The 17,109-nt window shown below is 47.1% G+C and overlaps 3 protein-coding genes across 13 annotated transcripts; 2 read left to right on the forward strand and 1 right to left on the reverse strand.

Moving 5' to 3' along the window:
- Nucleotides 1-1,656: 1,656 nt before the first annotated feature.
- Nucleotides 1,657-7,110, reverse strand: LOC125525319 (pseudo histidine-containing phosphotransfer protein 5). Of its 11 annotated transcripts, none has more exons than XM_087528532.1 (8): nucleotides 6,884-7,090; nucleotides 6,597-6,809; nucleotides 3,892-5,399; nucleotides 3,430-3,560; nucleotides 3,294-3,362; nucleotides 2,367-2,438; nucleotides 2,157-2,223; nucleotides 1,657-2,087 (listed from the first exon to the last, which is right to left on the reverse strand). In XM_087528532.1, exons 3-8 carry the CDS (start codon nucleotides 3,949-3,951, stop codon nucleotides 1,998-2,000), a joined length of 489 nt encoding a protein of 162 aa, XP_087384658.1. In that variant the 5' UTR covers nucleotides 3,952-5,399; nucleotides 6,597-6,809; nucleotides 6,884-7,090; the 3' UTR covers nucleotides 1,657-1,997. The 11 variants fall into 11 exon arrangements, with proteins under 11 accessions (XP_087384658.1, XP_087384644.1, XP_087384650.1 ...); XM_087528518.1 differs by having other exon boundaries at nucleotides 2,157-2,229; nucleotides 3,892-4,368; nucleotides 6,884-7,074; XM_087528524.1 differs by having other exon boundaries at nucleotides 2,157-2,229; nucleotides 5,264-5,397; nucleotides 6,884-7,073.
- Nucleotides 7,111-7,147: 37 nt separating this feature from the next.
- Nucleotides 7,148-12,534, forward strand: LOC125525304 (uncharacterized). Its single transcript, XM_048690302.2, has 10 exons — nucleotides 7,148-7,462; nucleotides 7,945-8,012; nucleotides 8,091-8,171; nucleotides 9,242-9,354; nucleotides 9,430-9,495; nucleotides 10,175-10,276; nucleotides 10,372-10,804; nucleotides 11,202-11,407; nucleotides 11,758-11,921; nucleotides 12,039-12,534. The coding sequence occupies exons 1-10, from the start codon at nucleotides 7,266-7,268 to the stop codon at nucleotides 12,196-12,198; spliced, it is 1,590 nt and encodes a 529-aa protein (XP_048546259.1). The 5' UTR covers nucleotides 7,148-7,265; the 3' UTR covers nucleotides 12,199-12,534.
- Nucleotides 12,535-12,677: 143 nt separating this feature from the next.
- On the forward strand, nucleotides 12,678-16,598 carry LOC125525311 (putative pectinesterase 53). Its single transcript, XM_048690311.2, has 5 exons — nucleotides 12,678-14,344; nucleotides 14,430-14,619; nucleotides 14,698-14,904; nucleotides 15,883-16,118; nucleotides 16,207-16,598. The coding sequence occupies exons 1-5, from the start codon at nucleotides 13,887-13,889 to the stop codon at nucleotides 16,352-16,354; spliced, it is 1,239 nt and encodes a 412-aa protein (XP_048546268.2). The 5' UTR covers nucleotides 12,678-13,886; the 3' UTR covers nucleotides 16,355-16,598.
- Nucleotides 16,599-17,109: the final 511 nt, after the last annotated feature.

Consider the following 17,109-nt stretch of genomic DNA (forward strand, 5'->3'; position numbering starts at 1 on the left):
CTAACCATCCGACCATAGGTTGGTTCGCGAGAGGCACTTCAGACAGGTACCGGCACCATATCGCACGATTCCTAATATCTGAAGTTTCTTATTTTAAAAAACGCCCTCATATATTAGTTTATTATAAGGTTATCATTACAATCCATCCTTACAGCACGTCACGGAGGACAGAAAACTATTAAGAAGAACACCACCTGACCTATTATCAAAATTCAACTTCGCAATCTCACACGCCATCCCATTGGCCCGATGATTGATTTTATATAACTTAAAGCTGGACACCGAGTTTCTGTTCCTAAGCTCACACGCACGTCCGAAGCTCCGCTTCATCCACACTGGTGCATCGCTCAATAAAGTCCCACAAAGATATGATAGATCGCCAGAAGAGTTCTAGCAACCAACCCTCATGCTCACGGCGCTAATGCTCTCCACAAAACCATAGTCGGCGTTATCTTAATATATAATCACGCGGGGAGGCCGCCACACCATATTTGAGGTACTCCCTCCTTCCCAAAATATAAGGTGTGGTTGACTTTGCACGGTCTTTGATGCACAACTTTGACTATTAATATATACCAAAATACATGGATTGGGCATGTATAAATAATATCATCGTATTTGTCTTGCAAAACAATTTTATTTCACATGTCTTCATAATAATTTTGTAGGCATACATTATGTGAAAATCATAGTCAAAGTTGTGCGATGAAGACCTAAAAAATCAATGCGCGCCTTATATTTTAGGAAGAAGAAAGTACTAACTTTGTCCTAAGTCAAACTTTTTAGAGTTTGACCAAGTTTATAATAAAATTTACTAATATCCACAACATCAGAAAAATATGTGTTATGGTGTACTTCTTTTGTTCACTATTATAAGGTGTACTAACTTTTTTCTGAATCAGATCTACATGGATACATCTTTGTGTGTTTGTTCATTCATTTTAGTCCGTATGTAGTCCATATTAAAATATGTTAAACACATTCTAATAGTGAATGGAGGAGTATTTTTAAAAAATAGTTATGTGATGTTGGTATAATTTTTTTTCAATATTCTTGGTCAAACGTGTATTTTTGGTCAATTGGATTTCCTGCGTGCAGAGGCAAAAGTTTGCTCCGGTGCGAAGTTTCTTCCACTTCCCTTCTTCGGCACCGGGAGGCGGGAGTTCATCTTGGTTTCCCTTTTATCATCTCTGCCTGCGTCGTCCCCAGAGTGGTTGCGACTTCACGGTCAGGCCACAAAGCGTGAGGGCGCATGTAAACAAACCAATCAGTACACCCTGCAACAAGTTTGGCATAGTGAGAGAGATATCCTTGGTAGCTCAGTCATGCCCATCACAGAGATTTCTCAACTATTCCCCCGTTAGCTCAGTACTGTCCATCAGACGTTGATTAGAGCCATCGCAACCTCTCAGGCGGTCCTAACACTCCAGCTTCAGCCTACCACAATCCACATCAGTGGTCACCGACGCACATGAGATTAAAAATTTCAACTCCGCACAACAACGGAATGACCCCTCGCTGTCTGGACAAATAGGGGCAGATAAAGGCGAAGCGACAAAGATTTACTAACCTCTACAAACATCTCACATAAAAAATGAAGACTAAATCGAATAAAAAGAACGGCCAGTAATAGATTTCAATTAACAGAAGAATCAATGGATAAGAAATATGACTATTGCTTTCCAGTTGGCTGTTGTGCAAACATTCATTCACAGGCTCCTTGTCAATAAATTAATTAATTAATACTCCGTAACAGACACTTGCAAGCTCGGTTGGTTTTATTTACCGTACATAAGCGCGGACATGACATGATACGACTATATCAGACTATTATCCAACAGGACACCAACATGGTGCCCTTATGATTATATTACTATGATACCTTTTTTTATGATCATTATACGGTATCTTTCAGGCATTAATGAACTAACGCCAGGCATGTCTCCTGTTCCTGGGTCTTCTTCCTCTGCAACAATCCCGTATAGAGATATACTGGTTCACCTCCCTGTAAAGCGCCAGCGCCTTACATGCTTCCAGGCCTGGTCGCGGCCCTGGCAGGACCAGCTTGTCGCAGCAGCTGCGTGTGGCTATGTCATGTTATTAGAGCACATGGCGAGATCGGATACGCATGGTGATGACTGATTCATGAAGATTACCTGGAAGTAGGACTCCAGCTTCTGCCTCAGAATAGCATGCTCCCTCTTCACTTTCTGGAAAGTTCTCCTGCAGCTGCATAATAATATCTTAATATGGATGAAAGAAGACGTGTCGGTAGTGATTAACCTGTATGCTTTGGATAGAAAACCACATGTCGACATGCTAACCAACTAATTAAGCAGGAGAGAGAGAGAGAGAGAGAGAGAGACCCTTCAGCATTTTCTTCTCCACAGCTGTTCCTGAAAGATGTGCACTCATTGTTCATCTTAGAAGCGCCGATGCTGTGGCAAGTTGTATATGTTAAGCTTAAGCCCAAAACTTTACAGCAGAGTAGTATATAACAAATGCAAATTGTCAGCTCTTTATGTCATGGCAAAGGAGCTGCAAGCATGTTATCTCATGATACATATCATCTGTAAAAGGCCAATGTTCGCTACTCCACATGCATCCAACATTTAGTTGTAAAATGGACGCACATGATTAGTACTGCGTGATGAAAGCAATATAAATCTCTGCGTTAGGGGATCTCTGTCAAGAAAAAGAAAAACTTTGGTGCACACATTCACTGAGGCACTTAAAGTAAAACAAAAACGTAGAAGCACCACCAAGCAAAAAAAAGAAGTAAACAAGGCACTGTTTCAAGAATTGAGGACGACAAAAAAAAATGGTTTCGAGAATTGAGGACACAAACATGCAGTGTTGAGACACATCCGATATCTAGAAGCAGTGTGCTGCAGGAGCTTTCTGGTGGCTCATGGAACAAATAGTCAACAGCTTGTTTGGTAATTTTCCTATCCATTATTTTCTGTTAGTAGTCAAAGGTTCAGATTAAGTTCTGCAAACTTGTGACTTTTTTTTTACAAAACCAAACAATTATCGCTTTTCACCCACGAAACTGAGTTTAGCCATGTGCGTCTCTCCTTCAACAGGTGATGGCTTTCTAATCCAAGCTGACCAGTTTGTTGGCAAAAGCAGGGGTCCTGCCCAATAGGTAATCAAGACTAGTCAAGAATTTGCCTAAAAGGGCAACAAATTCAACAGCCTCTAAGAGTCCACCACCAATTTCTTTCACATAGGCATGCAACATCTAATCATCTATCGCCTAAAGATATTCAAACTTGACTGTCTTGACATACCTAAAACAGCTGCCTCTAAGCTGCTGCATGTGTGCATCCCATCTATTGAAATCTTTTGGATACTTCTCCCTGCAGTGTTGTTGTTAGATACTGCTTAACAACAATTGACTAAGTTTATGGAAGTGCCATTGCTTACATAGCTTGCTCAATGTTTGTCACTAGCCTCGCTGAGTCCTTGAAGAACAAGGAGACCACTTCTTCTGCAAAATTGGGGCTTGCTTCATCCTGCAAGTCCTCAACCTGGCAAAATTGCTCATCCAAATACCCCTGTTACCAAATATGATTAGCTAAATCAGCACATATCCATATCAACGCACATTAAAATAAGATAAGTAGCAGAAAAGGAGAGTTCCAAAATGGCTAAAAAAATCTTAATTCTTAAAGCGTTGCCGCACATAAAGAAAAAGCGGAATTTAAGCACTAAATGGTAGCAAACTTATTCAATATTTGTGCTTCATTCAGATTTTTCTAAGGTGTGTCAAAGTTTGAAACAGAGGTGCAAACTGACAATTCTTGTCTTGGCTCTGTAAAGAAAACATGACAAGTGTTTACTGCATGAACTTTGATGCTTAATGCATGAGATGAACAGAGCACAAGCCTGATCAAAGAGGCTCCTTTTCAAGGATGCTGCTTGGCGTCGTAAATTAGCATACTCCATTTATAAGTGTTGAACGATGGGAAAAGAGGCTAAGCAGGGGCTGTGGGAGGCAAGCACAAAATGCATATCCAACTGGTCGATCTCTCTGGTTGTAGAAAGTTGAACATCAGGTTGTTTATATAGCTCTGGAGGCTTCACTGTTCCTCCACCAACATAAGTGGAAGTGAAGATATTTTGAAGTTCTGATGGCAAAGCCTTATCATCTTACATATGCAAATGGTTTTGTTGCAGCGTGTGCAGCATCTATTCACATTTTGGAGAATGACTTGAACATCAACAGACTGTGATGCTCCTCCTTTATATTGGCGTGTAGAAACCCAAGCCTTTCTTCTTTGGTCTATGCAGATGGGTTACTACCCTCAGTCCATTTTTTCTACATCGCACATCATCGAGCATACAAATTTGACATCTGCAAACCTGAAGAACAAACTCCAGAAGAAGGTAAAAAGGTTAAAAAACAATACTTATAACATAATCAGATACAGGTCAGCATCTGCATGTGATAGCTTCTGACAAGTTCTAAATTCTAACAACTTTCTCAAGGCTTGACATTATCAGACTAAATTGGAAAGAAGGAATTCAATGGTCATTCATCGAGGGCGAAACAAAACAGCATTCTCTTTTCCCGGTGAGGAACATTTACATGGGTTCATCTATACATGCCTCGGTCTGAGCATACTGGAGTCCAAGAATCAAGACAATGAACATAAAGAGTATTACTTGATCACATAAGATGTTTCATGTGGTGGCTCATTCTTACAGGAAATGAACATGTGTCAAGTCTGGATATATGAACTGTCCTGATAGAGGAAATTTTCTAGAGCGACACGTTGCAGGAACTAATACACGGACATAAGGGGAATGGTATAACAAAACTAGTGTTTGTGTATCTCAAAGTTCAAGCATAATGTGGTGATAAAATCATCGAGAACGATAGAGAATTCGAATAGGTCTAAGATATGCCTACTTCGTGCACAGCCCAAAGAAAGCTAGAGAAAGAAAACGATTTCAATCTCCTTCAAACAGTTACAAACCAAGACTCTCTCAAATCACTGGACCACGTGGCACGTTATCAAGCTTTGCAAAAAGAAGCGAAATAGATCCATCCAGTGATTGGTCCAAGGATTGGTCTTCACCGTCCTTCAATCAGCATCACATCTTGATAAGAGAATCTGATGTGGAATGAAATAGCCCAAAGGCCCATTTGATTGGAGGATTAGAAAAGAAGAGAAAGTTCTAGGCAGACAAAATTGCTATAGCACTGAGTGATAAAACGAGTGCAGAAGATGAATTAACATATAACAGTTACTACCTTCCCTGAATGTTGCATGCATTTATATAAAGATCCTATAGCATGGTTTTCACTCTTCATCCTTGCAGCTGCATCGCTTTCCCTTTACATACAGAACATTCACATGACAACACCCTTCGGAAAGCATGCCAGGCCTCTACATGCAATAGAAGATGGAATATCTCTTCTGAGAAATTGCATGGGCATACGACAAGAAAATTTTCTCTATAAACCACATTCAAGATAGTGTAGAAGTACATAATCCATTTGTTGCATTTCGAAACAAGACAGCACATCACTCAATTCGTTATATATTTACCTGTAAATCTGCAACAAAGGAAGTCTGTTGTGCCCAGTAATCTATGACACATAATGCCATGCTAGCACTTCATGCATGATTAAAGCATGAGGTTTTAAGTAATTAACATAGCACTCCCTCCCATATGATTCATCATAATGTCATGATAATGTCTGCTGATATTTGTATTGTGTATGAGAGGGTGCACATCAAGTGGTTATTGCTCACTACTTACCGCTGATAGAAACAATAATTGGATAATAGTTGCCCAGCTCTCGAGTTTTTTTAGCTTTTTAGGAATATTAAATGAACAGTTCTCGGGGAAGACAGAGCGTCTCGTGAAGTTTTACACACGTCCTCTAAAAGACAACGAACAACATAGCGGAGATAGTACTATGATGAGATTCTTCAATCGTGGCTGCAAGACTTACCATATACATAGCATACATATCCTCTTGCGTGGCTTTCTGTTACCAGTGGCTTGTGTCGGCTGAGGAAACTAGGTATCAGCACGCTCTTCATAGTAACGACAGATGCGCCTCCGTAAAACAAAAGATACTATTCACGACGCGCATATACTCTACATGGCTGACAGTACACGCCATGGGCTCAAGCTTCATCTTCAAAAGACACCTTTTATTAATCTTTTGTGCGCATGCTCACGATGTTCTTAGTTGCTCGGTGTTCAGATGATTCTTGTTTTGTTTTCGCGTGTAGTGAGACCTTGCATTTGTCCTCATAATTTCAATTATAACGATGAGATTGGCGACCCATTTATTAGCAACCTCTAGCCAAACAATACTGCCGAGATCTAAAACGGCACCACCGATTATGCATATCAAATAAGCACACTCTGGAAAGCTCCGGTGAGCTCCTAGTTGGATTTACCAGACTCTGAAGACCAAACATCAAGATGGTAGGAACGCTACAGCATGCTTCTAGTGGCATCACGAACCTAGCTCGGCAAAAATGCCAAAATCTATTATGCTTGAATAACAAGTTGGCAATCTCTGTCAAGGGTAGCAACGGGTAAGGCATGTCGCGTGGATACACTACCTCTTTTTAGATACGTCGATTCCGCAGCAGATGTGATGGCGCATGGAGACCCACTTTCCCCCCCAAGTGACGCCCGGATTGGGGCTGGGCAAAGGCAAAGCCCCGGTGATGCCTACGCCCGGGCGAGGGATTGGCGGGCGGGCGATTCGTCGACAGGAGCCCCGGCGACCAGTACAGCAGCGGCCCCAATCCTCCGCGCGACTGTGCCGACCCCTGCTCGAATCAGCACAAATCAGCGGGGCCAAAGTAACCAGCATCGCGACCTCGAAAACAGTCGCAGAAATTACCGGGAGCCGCTGTCGCAGTGCGGCAGACGATACGGAGAAGCGAGTGCAGCAGCTGTTACCAGCGGGGAGAGCCGGGCTCCGGCTTGACGCCGGCAGCGTTGCGCGGCTGCGCCTCTGAGGAGTGAGGAGGCCGCGGCGGAGGAGTGCGTACGGGCAAATGGGCCGAATGGGCGCCTGGGGGAAATGTGTAATGGGCCGTGAACACGTGGACTGGAACTGGATGGATGATGTGACGAGAAGCCTCGCGTAGTTTACACCTTGGGGGAAAAAAAACTGGACCCAGGCAGCCCAGACACAAACAGGAACAGCCGGAGAGAGGAGGGGGAACCGGAGAGAGAGAGAGAGGAGAAGCCAAATCTCGGCTGCGATTGTGGCCGGCGAGATGGAGGCGGAGTGGTGGGAGTGGGACGGGACGGTCCTGCAGGACGCCGCGGAGATGGACGAGCCCGGAAGGGTGGGGCTCGCCGCCGGGCTGCTCGACGTGAACCCAGGCCGCGGCCAGGAGAGGTTCGAGAGGGAGTGGGAGCAGATGGAGGACGAGATCTACCGCCAGGTGCTCGCCATCGGCTCCTTCGCGAGGTCATCTCTCAACACCACTCGTCGCCATACCCCCCCCCTCCCGTGTAGCATCCGCGCTGTAGCCGTAGCGTGCTTGCTGTTCTAGGTCTAGGGGGCGGAGCTGTAGAGCTGTGCCGGTGGAATCGGCGGTGCGGAAGCCGCCGACATCGAGGCGATCCGCCCAAGAGAGCATTTCGGGGCTGAGAGCGGAGGGGCTGCGGTCGGATGAGCGTTAGGCCTGTAAACCCTAGGGTGGAGAGAGAGTGGGGATTTCAGGGAATGGATGTTTACTCTCGTTTATTAAAGAAGAAGTATATTGCCATCCGGACTAAACCCTAGGGTGGGGAGTGTGTGGGGATTTCAGGGAAAGGAGTGGCTCCACAGCTCTAAACACAGCATCCCTGACCGAAATCTCGCTCTGTAGTCTGGATTAGCTGCGGATCGTGTTCATTAGATTGGATCATGGCACTTCTCATGCTCATTTCCTGATTCATGTGTACCAGGCTGGATAATGATGAGGATGGACGTAGGGAATTCGGCCGTCAAACCGCACTGCACACCTATCTTGGCGGTAAATTATCCGTGCCGACCTCCCATGTTTTTATGATGCTAACTGCATGTTCTAAATGTCTCTTTGCGTTTCACTCAGACGTTGATGATATACCGGGCAGAAAAGCTACTCTCTTAGAAGCTGGTTCGATCCTCAGCCTGCCAATGCTCTTTCTTCACGGTAATACTCTTCTGTTTCTGTATGTCATTTGTTAATTCATTCTCAACTTGCCAATGACCTTTCTTCACAGTAATGCTCTTATATTTCTGTATGTTATTTGTTAATTCATGCACTTGTATCCTTCATTTTTATTGTCTTTCTTTTGGCAAAGATTTTTATTGTCCTGATAACCTTGAAGATGCATGGATTGGTGCTTCGTCAAATTTACCGAGATATCATTTAATAGATACTTTTTATGCCCCACAGATTGTGAGTGTTTTTTCTAGTTTTGAATATGATAGTCTGAATTGAAAAGCATTATTATTGGTAGTTGTTTCCTTTAGAATTGGAGATTTGCAGATATAAAGACACGTGTCTACTTTACAGTAAAATGTCAAGATGCCTTGGCTTTTCAATTAATAACGCGTCTAGCTCATGCATGCTAGCATGTTTGTGCTGAACGACAACCTTCCGACAGCCAATAAATGGAAGGTTGTGGTTGAAACGCTTCCTCTTCCAACCGAAAGCGGAAAGCTGCAATTCTACCTCCTCCTCCGCTCCAAGCTCCTCCCTCTCACCCCCCTCCAACACCACCCATGCCCACCTACAGTGTATCAATGGCTCACCCCACCCCGTTCCCGCCAAGTGTCCTCTTAGACGAGAACCCCTGTACCAGCTCTGCCCACCAGACATCTCTGCCTCAGCCGCCTACACCACTAGGCTGATGCTCCCCTGGGCCCTGGCCATCCGTCTAAGATCAGGAAGCAGAAGGAAAATATTAGCTGGTGTTTCTCTTGATAATTGAAGTTTTCGTCTGTAACTAGATAAGTTATACTCAATAATGAATCGTCTACGAGCAATCCTAAAAAGGTAATATGCTGATAACTTGCTATTAGATTCTTTGGGATCCTGATAGGATGGCCTGTCAAAATAGTTTCTTAATTGCAAATCCAGATCCAGCGAAAAGAGGCACAATTCGGTATGGTTTGTCCTTACTCATGCACGGTTACACATTAGAAGTCATAACATAAAGGTTATATTATTTTTTCTTACAGACTATCAAATGTAATGGTGCTATGAATATTTCACAGGTGTCGTCCTGTTTCCTGGAGCTACCTTGCCTCTGAAACTAATTGAGGCTAGGTTTGTGGCAGCTGTCGAGAAGGCTTTAAGGCGTGATGATGCCCCGGGCACAATAGGCGTGGTGCGTTCCAATCATGTTAAAATTAGTTGCTTTTACTTGTGGATTAATTTTTAAAGACTATGACTCGATGTATAGGTTCTCATGCACGGACGGCCAAATCATCGAAACTATGCTAATGCTTCAGTTGGAACCACAGCAGAGGTGCCGTACATTTATTTCTGTTATGCTTTGAGTTGCAATTTCCAGACCAGTCTGAAGTTATTGATCAATCTCTATGTGCATGGATTGTTCATTTGGTTAGCTTTTTTTGGTTCTAAATTCCCAATGGAGCTGTTTAGTGACCAACTCCATGTGTATGCTACTCCCTCCGTCCCATAATATAAGAGCATTTTTGACACTACACTAGTGTAAAAAACGTTCTTATATTATGGGACGGAGGGAGTGTATCCTAGTTCTATATACTTAATACTTCCTCCGTCCTGATTTATGTGGCGCCCTCGTTTTTTGTGATTTTACTTTGACAGTCAATTAGATCAATGATATATGAGTATGTGCCATACAAACAGTACTGCTGGAAACTTTTTTCAAATATAAATTCAATGGTATAATTTTTGTGGCACACAATCTACGTCTTACTGGGCAAGTAAATTGTCAAACTTGAACATTGAAATACGTGGGCGCCATGTAAATTAGGGCGGAGGGATTAGGGGTTATTAGTTACATATGGTGGCATGGTACACATGTGATAAATTTTAAGATCCCTTGCATAATCTCGAAAGATAAAATGTTATATGTAATTTGGTGCCATTTGTCTTTTATGGTTAGAACTATTCTTCTGAACAGCCTGATCAGATCAGTTGGTATTTTTGTTTGTTTGCAGATACGGCAACTTGGACGGTCGGATGATGGTTCAATAAATGTTAAAGCACGTGGTCAGCAACGATTTCGTCTGATTCGTTACTGGTCGGATGTTGATGGGGTGGTAAGTCTAAGATCTAATTGGGTAGCCTTGTTTTATGTTCTTTTGAATTAGAAGCAGGACAAATGTAGCTTTGTTTCATTTACTCTTGTCCTTAGGTGTGGGGTGAGGTTCAAATCATTGAGGAAGATCCTCCACTAAGAACTCCAAGAGGTGCATTTGCACAGCTAGCTGCATCTAGGAGCTGCCGGCTGCATACTTCTTCACCAGTTATGAGCTTGGATGTGCCACCAATGAAACAACAGGGCCTTATGGATTCAGGCCTAGATTGTGATACTCCTTCTGCAAGTGATTCAAGTTCACAGTCTAGCAATTCAACGAAGCCTTCTGGTCAGTCAGGCGAGAATACCAACATGGATGAGGAGGATTATATTTGCTCGACACCCTCGAGCTCAAGAACAGATACAAAGCACCAGCACCAGTACAATGCTGCTAATTACTCGAAGAAGCCTCTTCAGGCATCATTGGCCTTTTGGCCTCAATGGGCTTATGAAATGTATGACCCATATTCACTTGCCTGTAGAGCTGCTGGTATGTGAAGCGCTCCTATTTCATCAAACTGGTTTCTTATGAATCTTACAGTGCATTCTTGTCATTACGTGTCTGTTTGGTTCATATACCATGTTTGCCAACATTTGACACAGTTTTTTTGCCATACATGCCTAAGGTTAGGCAATTAAAATTGGCGCCACACTTTGCCATGCTTTCTTGTGGCCTGACAAAGTGTGGAACCTTAGTATACCAACCAAACATGCCCTACATATTTCACTGAATCTTTACTGGACAATGCCAACTTTGCCCTGTGTATATTGTTCTCATAGGAAAAACATCCTCTCACCAAAGTAAATGAATGATAATTGTGCAAATCCTTAGGTATGTTTCTGATTTTCAGCTGGTTATCTTTTTTTACACTGTCCTTTTGTTGCAGATTTGTGGAGACTGATAATCAAAACGCCAAGCATTGATGAGCTTGTAAAAAAGCCAGATCTTTTGTCATTTTACATCGGAAACCAGCTTCCAGTATCGGAACCTGTGAGACAAAAATTGCTGGAGATTAATGGGGTTTCGTATCGCCTACGAAGGGAGATCCAGCTTCTAAAGGCCTGTGATCTCATAAAATGTGGATACTGCAAGGTAACAATCTATTGTATCTGGAGGTGATATTTTAACTAGTTTCTGACTGGTAGTTCTATCTTGATGTTGATCCGGTTTCACTAGTTTGTGGTCTGTTGTTTTCATTAAAAAAAAATAGCTTTCTAGCTCACCTGTATCACAGCATGCTAGATTAACATGTTCCAACAAGGCTTGGTCCAAAGTTGCACCCAGATACTTGGGTGCTGTTGCCTCTTGCAGCTGCTTGATGAGTAATGGCATTAATGTAAAACCAAGTTGCTTCTAATTCGTATTGCTCATGTATAGCTAAATCAAATAATTTCAAGATTATGCCCATTATTCTATTCTGACATGTATGTTAATTATGGCAGTCTGAAATAGCAAAGCACAGTGATGTGGTGGTGATGTCTAGCGACGGGCCTCTCGGTACTTACGTCAACAATCATGGGTACGTGCATGCAACGATTACTGTGAACAATGCAACGGGGCTTGCTCTCGAGGGGGAACCCACAGAAGAACACAGCTGGTTTCCAGGGTATGGGCCTTCTTCACGACTCCTTGTTTATCTTCCAGTCGCCTCCGTGTTTATTGTACGATCTTTGAATGTGAGATCAAACCATAAGCACATTTGTCTTGCTATATATATGTGCAGATACGCTTGGACTATCGCGTCGTGCGTGCCCTGCGGTTCCAACATAGGCTGGCGGTTCAGTACCACCAAGAGGCATCTGCACCCGAAATCCTTCTGGGGGATCCGCAGCTCCCAGATCGCGGATGTTGTAGATGTAGAACAACAGCAGGAGGAAGAATGATATGCCGCCCTCCGTGTACAGCCAACCCTGCCTTGACTTGTGTCGTCTTCTTCCATTTCCGCAGACATAGAACCTCTCTTGTTTTTCTAGCCTAGCCCCATGTATACCCGCCTTTCGCCCTCAGAGTGGTAGCCAGTGAAGTTCCTGGGAGACTAGCGAACCTATCTTCTTGACTGTGTTGTGTGCGCGCGTAGTCCGTTTCAGAAATTTTCTGAGATGCACCTAGGCTGGATAATAAGTTTTCCGGATGCTAAACAAAGCATGTCTGTGGAAGTCTGTCTGTACTTAAATAAGTGCGTTATGTTGGAAAAAGAAGTCTAGCTCCATTTGAGATGATGATGCTTGGAAATGTCAAATGTGGCTGCTGTGCAGATCTGGGCAAGTGCGTGCGGCTTCGTGGAGAAGAAAGTATAAAGGCTGCACTTGCCATACCCTGTACGGTAATGCAGTAGAGTATATATCGGTGTAGTGGGGAAGTGGCCCTGATACCTGAGTGAATGAGTGGTAGCTCCACAATTTACCCCATCACCATGCTTGGTAGCACCGAGCTGGATGGATGCAGCAGGGTCGCCGGCCCAGCTGAGCTAGCGCAAGTGGGGAGTAGCCAATGCATATGGAGCGTGTAGTGTCGGTTTGCTCCAGCCAATATCTATGGAACCGGTAGCGATTCGGCCGGTATTGCAATACCGCTTTTCCTTCTGTAAAAGCGAGAGAGACCTGACGCTCACGGGCGGCACAAGCTGACAGTAGGAGAGAGGGGGAACCAACAGTGACAGAGAATGTGCGCTTCCCTGTTGATTGCATTTACGGACGCACAGAGATCACTTGATTGACGCTACTAATACGAGGTATGGGTGGCTGTAATATAACTGTGTAAAGCTGCAAGGATGGTGCAGGCTGTACTTGATGGCGAGCATGCCCAATTGCTCAATTGCCTACTCACTCATTCCCGTACGACTTTTATGTATGGTTGGTTGGGAATCGACGCGCATGCAATGCAGCGCAGCTCGGTCGACGCCGGGCAACCCACCAGCGTTGGATATCTTCTTCCCGGAAGTGGAAATGCTGGCAAATCCGTTTCAGAAAACACTGTTTTCGGTCATTATATAGTTTATTACTGAAAGAAAAGGTGTGTCTACTAGCAGCGCTCATCACCCACGAGAGCCACGTCGGAGGTCGTGATGCCGCCACGGAATGGAACCAGGGTGCATGGCAACACTGCTCAAAACAAAGTAAACCACGGGGCCGCGGTTAGCCACCGTAAGTACGTACAAGGCTGGTTTGCCTTTCCGGATAGGACACTGGGAGACAGAGACGAACGAAGGGCAAGACGAAGACGAACGAGCGCACATGCATGTGGTGCATGCACCCCCGTGGCCGCCGCGCACAGCACAAGCGCCGCTCTGCTAGATGCGCGCGCACGCCCACGCCCACACTAGAGCCAACCAGCACGAACAGCGGGCTCTGCTCCTGCTCGTGCTCGTGAGCTGCGTCATTCCATCGTTCCTTCGGAACAGGGCGCCCGTGATCTCCTTAAATTCCCCCCGCTCCCCGATTAAACCTGACACACCCCCCTTGTAGCCTTGCACCCAGCTAGCTGCCGGTGAGGTGAGTGACCACCGCGACAGCCAACAGCACCCATCGGCTGCTGCCATTGGCGTACGTGCGTGCAGCGCATTGTCGCGGCAATGGCGGTGTCGGCGTCGTCGTCGGGGGTGCGGGCGCGGGCGAGGTTGCTGGCGTGCGTGGCCGTGGCGGCGCTGCTGCTGCTCGCGCCGGGCGACGTGGACGCCGGCCGGCATGGGCACGGGCGGGGGCGAGGGCGCGGGAGCGGGAGCGTGGCACACAGGCATACCAAGGGCCTGCGGCCGGGGAAGGCGATGGCGGCGAGGCCGTACCCGGCGAACGCGACGGCGGCGGAGGCGATCGAGCGGAGGTTCACGCGGTGGGTGCGGTTCATGGGCGGGCTTGACCACAGCGTGTTCCAGCGCGCGCTCAACCGCGCGCTGCTCCCGTCGACGCGCACGATCTTCGTGGACAGGACGCCCGGGGCGGGAGACTTCACCACCATCCAGGCCGCCGTGGACTCGCTCCCGCTCATCAACCTGATGCGCGTCGTCATCAAGGTCAATGCCGGCACCTACACGTACGTGCGTGACCTGACCTCGCTACCATACTCGTCGATCGTTCTCTTTTGGTGCTCGGCGTCTGACGATGCGGCGGTGCTGCAGGGAGAAGGTGAGCATCTCGCCGCTGCGCGGGTTCGTGACGGTGGAGGGCGCGGGCGCGGACCGGACGGTGGTGCAGTGGGGCGACACGGCGGACACGGCCGGGCCCTGGGGCCGCCCCTTCGGCACCTTCGCCTCCGCCACCTTCGCCGTCAACTCGCAGTTCTTCGTCGCCAAGAACATCACCTTCAAGGTGCGTGCGTACTCGGAAGGCTTGGCCGGCCATGGCGACATGACATCGATTGATTGATTTGTGGGTGAAACTGTGCAGAACACGGCGCCGGTGCCTCGGCCGGGCGCGCTGGGGAAGCAGGGGGTGGCGCTGCGGATATCGGCGGACAACGCGGCGTTCGTGGGGTGCAACTTCCTGGGCGCGCAGGACACGCTGTATGACCACCTGGGCCGCCACTACTACAAGGACTGCTACATCGAGGGCTCCGTCGACTTCATCTTCGGCAACGCCCTCTCCCTCTACGAGGTGCGTGCATCATCTCTTTCTCTCATTCTCCGTCTCAAGCAAGCTTGCACAGACATTCCTCTTAATTTCTCAAGCAAGCTTGCAATTCGAGTCAACAGAGTATCTTTGCTCGGCCTGACTTGTCGGTGTGTCGACTGCCACTGTACGTCCGCCCGAGCCCTGCATAGAGCACAAAGAGGTGGTGGCATGTCAGTACCCGCCGGGGCTGGGCCACAGCAGAGCATCCAGCTCCAGCGCGCATGGCCTACCAGTGTCCCACGTAGAGTCACGTACGTGTGCACGGGTCGGTCTTGAGCGTTCTCACACTGTTAAAACACAAGGCAGTGTTCCTGTCACAGTGACAGTACATTCCTGGAAGGGAATAGGACGTGGCTAGTAGCACCGTGAGCCCGTGACGAATCTTTGTCCCGCCAGCAGCCCAGGCCGCCCTTCTCGCTCTGGGGCAGACACGATCTCGTTCCGTGGCAGGCACCGCTCCCGATCCATGTCGTGCCGTGGCTGGCGCCCGTGCCCATGCCATGCTGCGAGACACGATCTCGTCCCGTGGCGGATGGATGCTGCCTGCATGCATGCTGGGTCGCGGCCTCCCGTACGTATCCGTCTCGTTTCTGTTCGTCCGCCGTGCATGCTGGGACAAGACAAGATAGAAGGGAATGTAGATTTCCATTAATTAATGGCGGTTTTGGTTCTTGATGGCAGTGAGCCATTGTCGCGCCGCTTGTATCGTTGCGGAATGTAGCTTTCTGCTGGCGGCAGGTTCCCCGGCCCCTCCATCTAGGGCTTGGCCCCAGGTGCCGGCGGCTAGCTCCGGCCCGTGACGGAGGAGCTGGCTGGCTAGTTGGTGCCGTGCCTATCTATCTGCTTGCCGTTAGCTTAATTAGCTCGACATAAAACTTTGGTAGCCAATCAGTCAGTCACTAGCTAAGCTAACCTGGGCGTCCATGGCATGGCGGCATGCGTTTTGGGGAATGCATACAGGGTTGCCACGTGCACGCGATCTCGCCGCACTACGGGGCGCTGACGGCGCAGAACCGGCGGAGCATGCTGGACGACACGGGGTTCTCCTTCCTCAACTGCCGGGTGACGGGGTCGGGGGCGCTCTACCTGGGCCGCGCCTGGGGCACCTTCTCCCGCGTCGTCTTCGCCTACACCTACATGGACAACATCATCATCCCCCGCGGCTGGTACAACTGGGGCGACCCAACGCGAGAGATGTACGTCTCTCCCTCTCTTCTGAATGCCATCTATGTTCCTCTGGCGCAAGTGCAACTGGGCTGACGTCTTTTCTTGTTGGATGCGCAGGACGGTGTTCTACGGGCAGTACAAGTGCTCGGGGCCGGGGGCCAACCACGCCGGCAGGGTGGACTGGTCCCGGGAGCTCACCGACGAGGAGGCCAAGCCATTCATCTCCCTCAGCTTCATCGACGGCCTCGAGTGGCTCAGGTTGTAGCAGCGGCCGGATCCAGGCAGGGGCAACCGCAAGTTAATGAGTAATGACTAGCAGCAGAGTAACTTGGTTTGGCTGCAGCATTTGCAGCTGAATCCATGACGAGCACGCATGGCCATCTCCGGCCTCCGGCTCCTCTTTTTTGGCTTTTAGAAGTGGGATGTGAATCACACCACATCGGTTCGTTTTAACAGTTGTTGTGAGCTCTGACGAACACAGCAAACAGTGGCATGCACCTTGTGTTCTCTGTCCAGTGATACTAGTGATTTTTTGTAAGAAAAAAACAGTCGTGACGAGAAAGACTCAAAAGAGACACACTAGTGCAGAACCGAGCAATAGCATCGGTTCGTAAGGCCCTTTAGTGCCGATTTGGTAACCGGCGCTAAAATGTAGGCACTAAAGCCCCCCCCCCCCTTTAGTACCGGTTCAGCACGAACCGGTGTTAAAGGGCAACCACGTGGCACGAGCCAGCTTCGGGGGCAGGGAGCCCTTTAGTACCGGTTGGTGTCACCAACCGGTATAAAAATGTTAGGGGGTTTTGGGGTTTATGATTTCTTTTTCATTTACTTTGTGTTTTCCATTTAATTATTTTTCGTTTGCTGGTATTTTACGATACTACATATTGTACACGTTATGCATATATATAAATAGAATTTCTAATAGAACCGATCATTATATATATATATATATATATATATATATATATATATATATATATACAATTTCTCCTAATTTGTGCCTTCGGAGCCAGTGACATT

This window comes from Triticum urartu, chromosome 1A, assembly GCF_056163025.1.
Source record: "Triticum urartu cultivar PI428250 chromosome 1A, HENAU_Tu73, whole genome shotgun sequence".
Taxonomy (NCBI): Eukaryota; Viridiplantae; Streptophyta; class Magnoliopsida; order Poales; family Poaceae; genus Triticum; species Triticum urartu.

What these genes read in the sequence shown, in the direction of transcription:
- LOC125525319 (XM_087528518.1), bottom strand. Translation starts at nt 3,951, where the DNA reads ATGGAGTATGCTAATTTACGACGCCAAGCAGCATCCTTGAAAAGGAGC. An exon ending in AAAGGAGCCTCTTTGATCAG is followed by an intron (nt 3,561 to 3,891) that starts GCTTGTGCTCTG and finishes ATTTGGTAACAG; the next exon opens with GGGTATTTGGATGAGCAATT. An exon ending in GGAGAAGAAAATGCTGAAGG is followed by an intron (nt 2,230 to 2,366) that starts GTCTCTCTCTCT and finishes ATTATTATGCAG; the next exon opens with CTGCAGGAGAACTTTCCAGA.
- LOC125525304 (XM_048690302.2), top strand. Translation starts at nt 7,266, where the DNA reads ATGGAGGCGGAGTGGTGGGAGTGGGACGGGACGGTCCTGCAGGACGCC. An exon ending in CCCCGGGCACAATAGGCGTG is followed by an intron (nt 9,355 to 9,429) that starts GTGCGTTCCAAT and finishes CTCGATGTATAG; the next exon opens with GTTCTCATGCACGGACGGCC. An exon ending in GAACACAGCTGGTTTCCAGG is followed by an intron (nt 11,922 to 12,038) that starts GTATGGGCCTTC and finishes ATATATGTGCAG; the next exon opens with ATACGCTTGGACTATCGCGT.
- LOC125525311 (XM_048690311.2), top strand. Translation starts at nt 13,887, where the DNA reads ATGGCGGTGTCGGCGTCGTCGTCGGGGGTGCGGGCGCGGGCGAGGTTG. An exon ending in ACGCCCTCTCCCTCTACGAG is followed by an intron (nt 14,905 to 15,882) that starts GTGCGTGCATCA and finishes GAATGCATACAG; the next exon opens with GGTTGCCACGTGCACGCGAT. An exon ending in GGCGACCCAACGCGAGAGAT is followed by an intron (nt 16,119 to 16,206) that starts GTACGTCTCTCC and finishes TTGGATGCGCAG; the next exon opens with GACGGTGTTCTACGGGCAGT.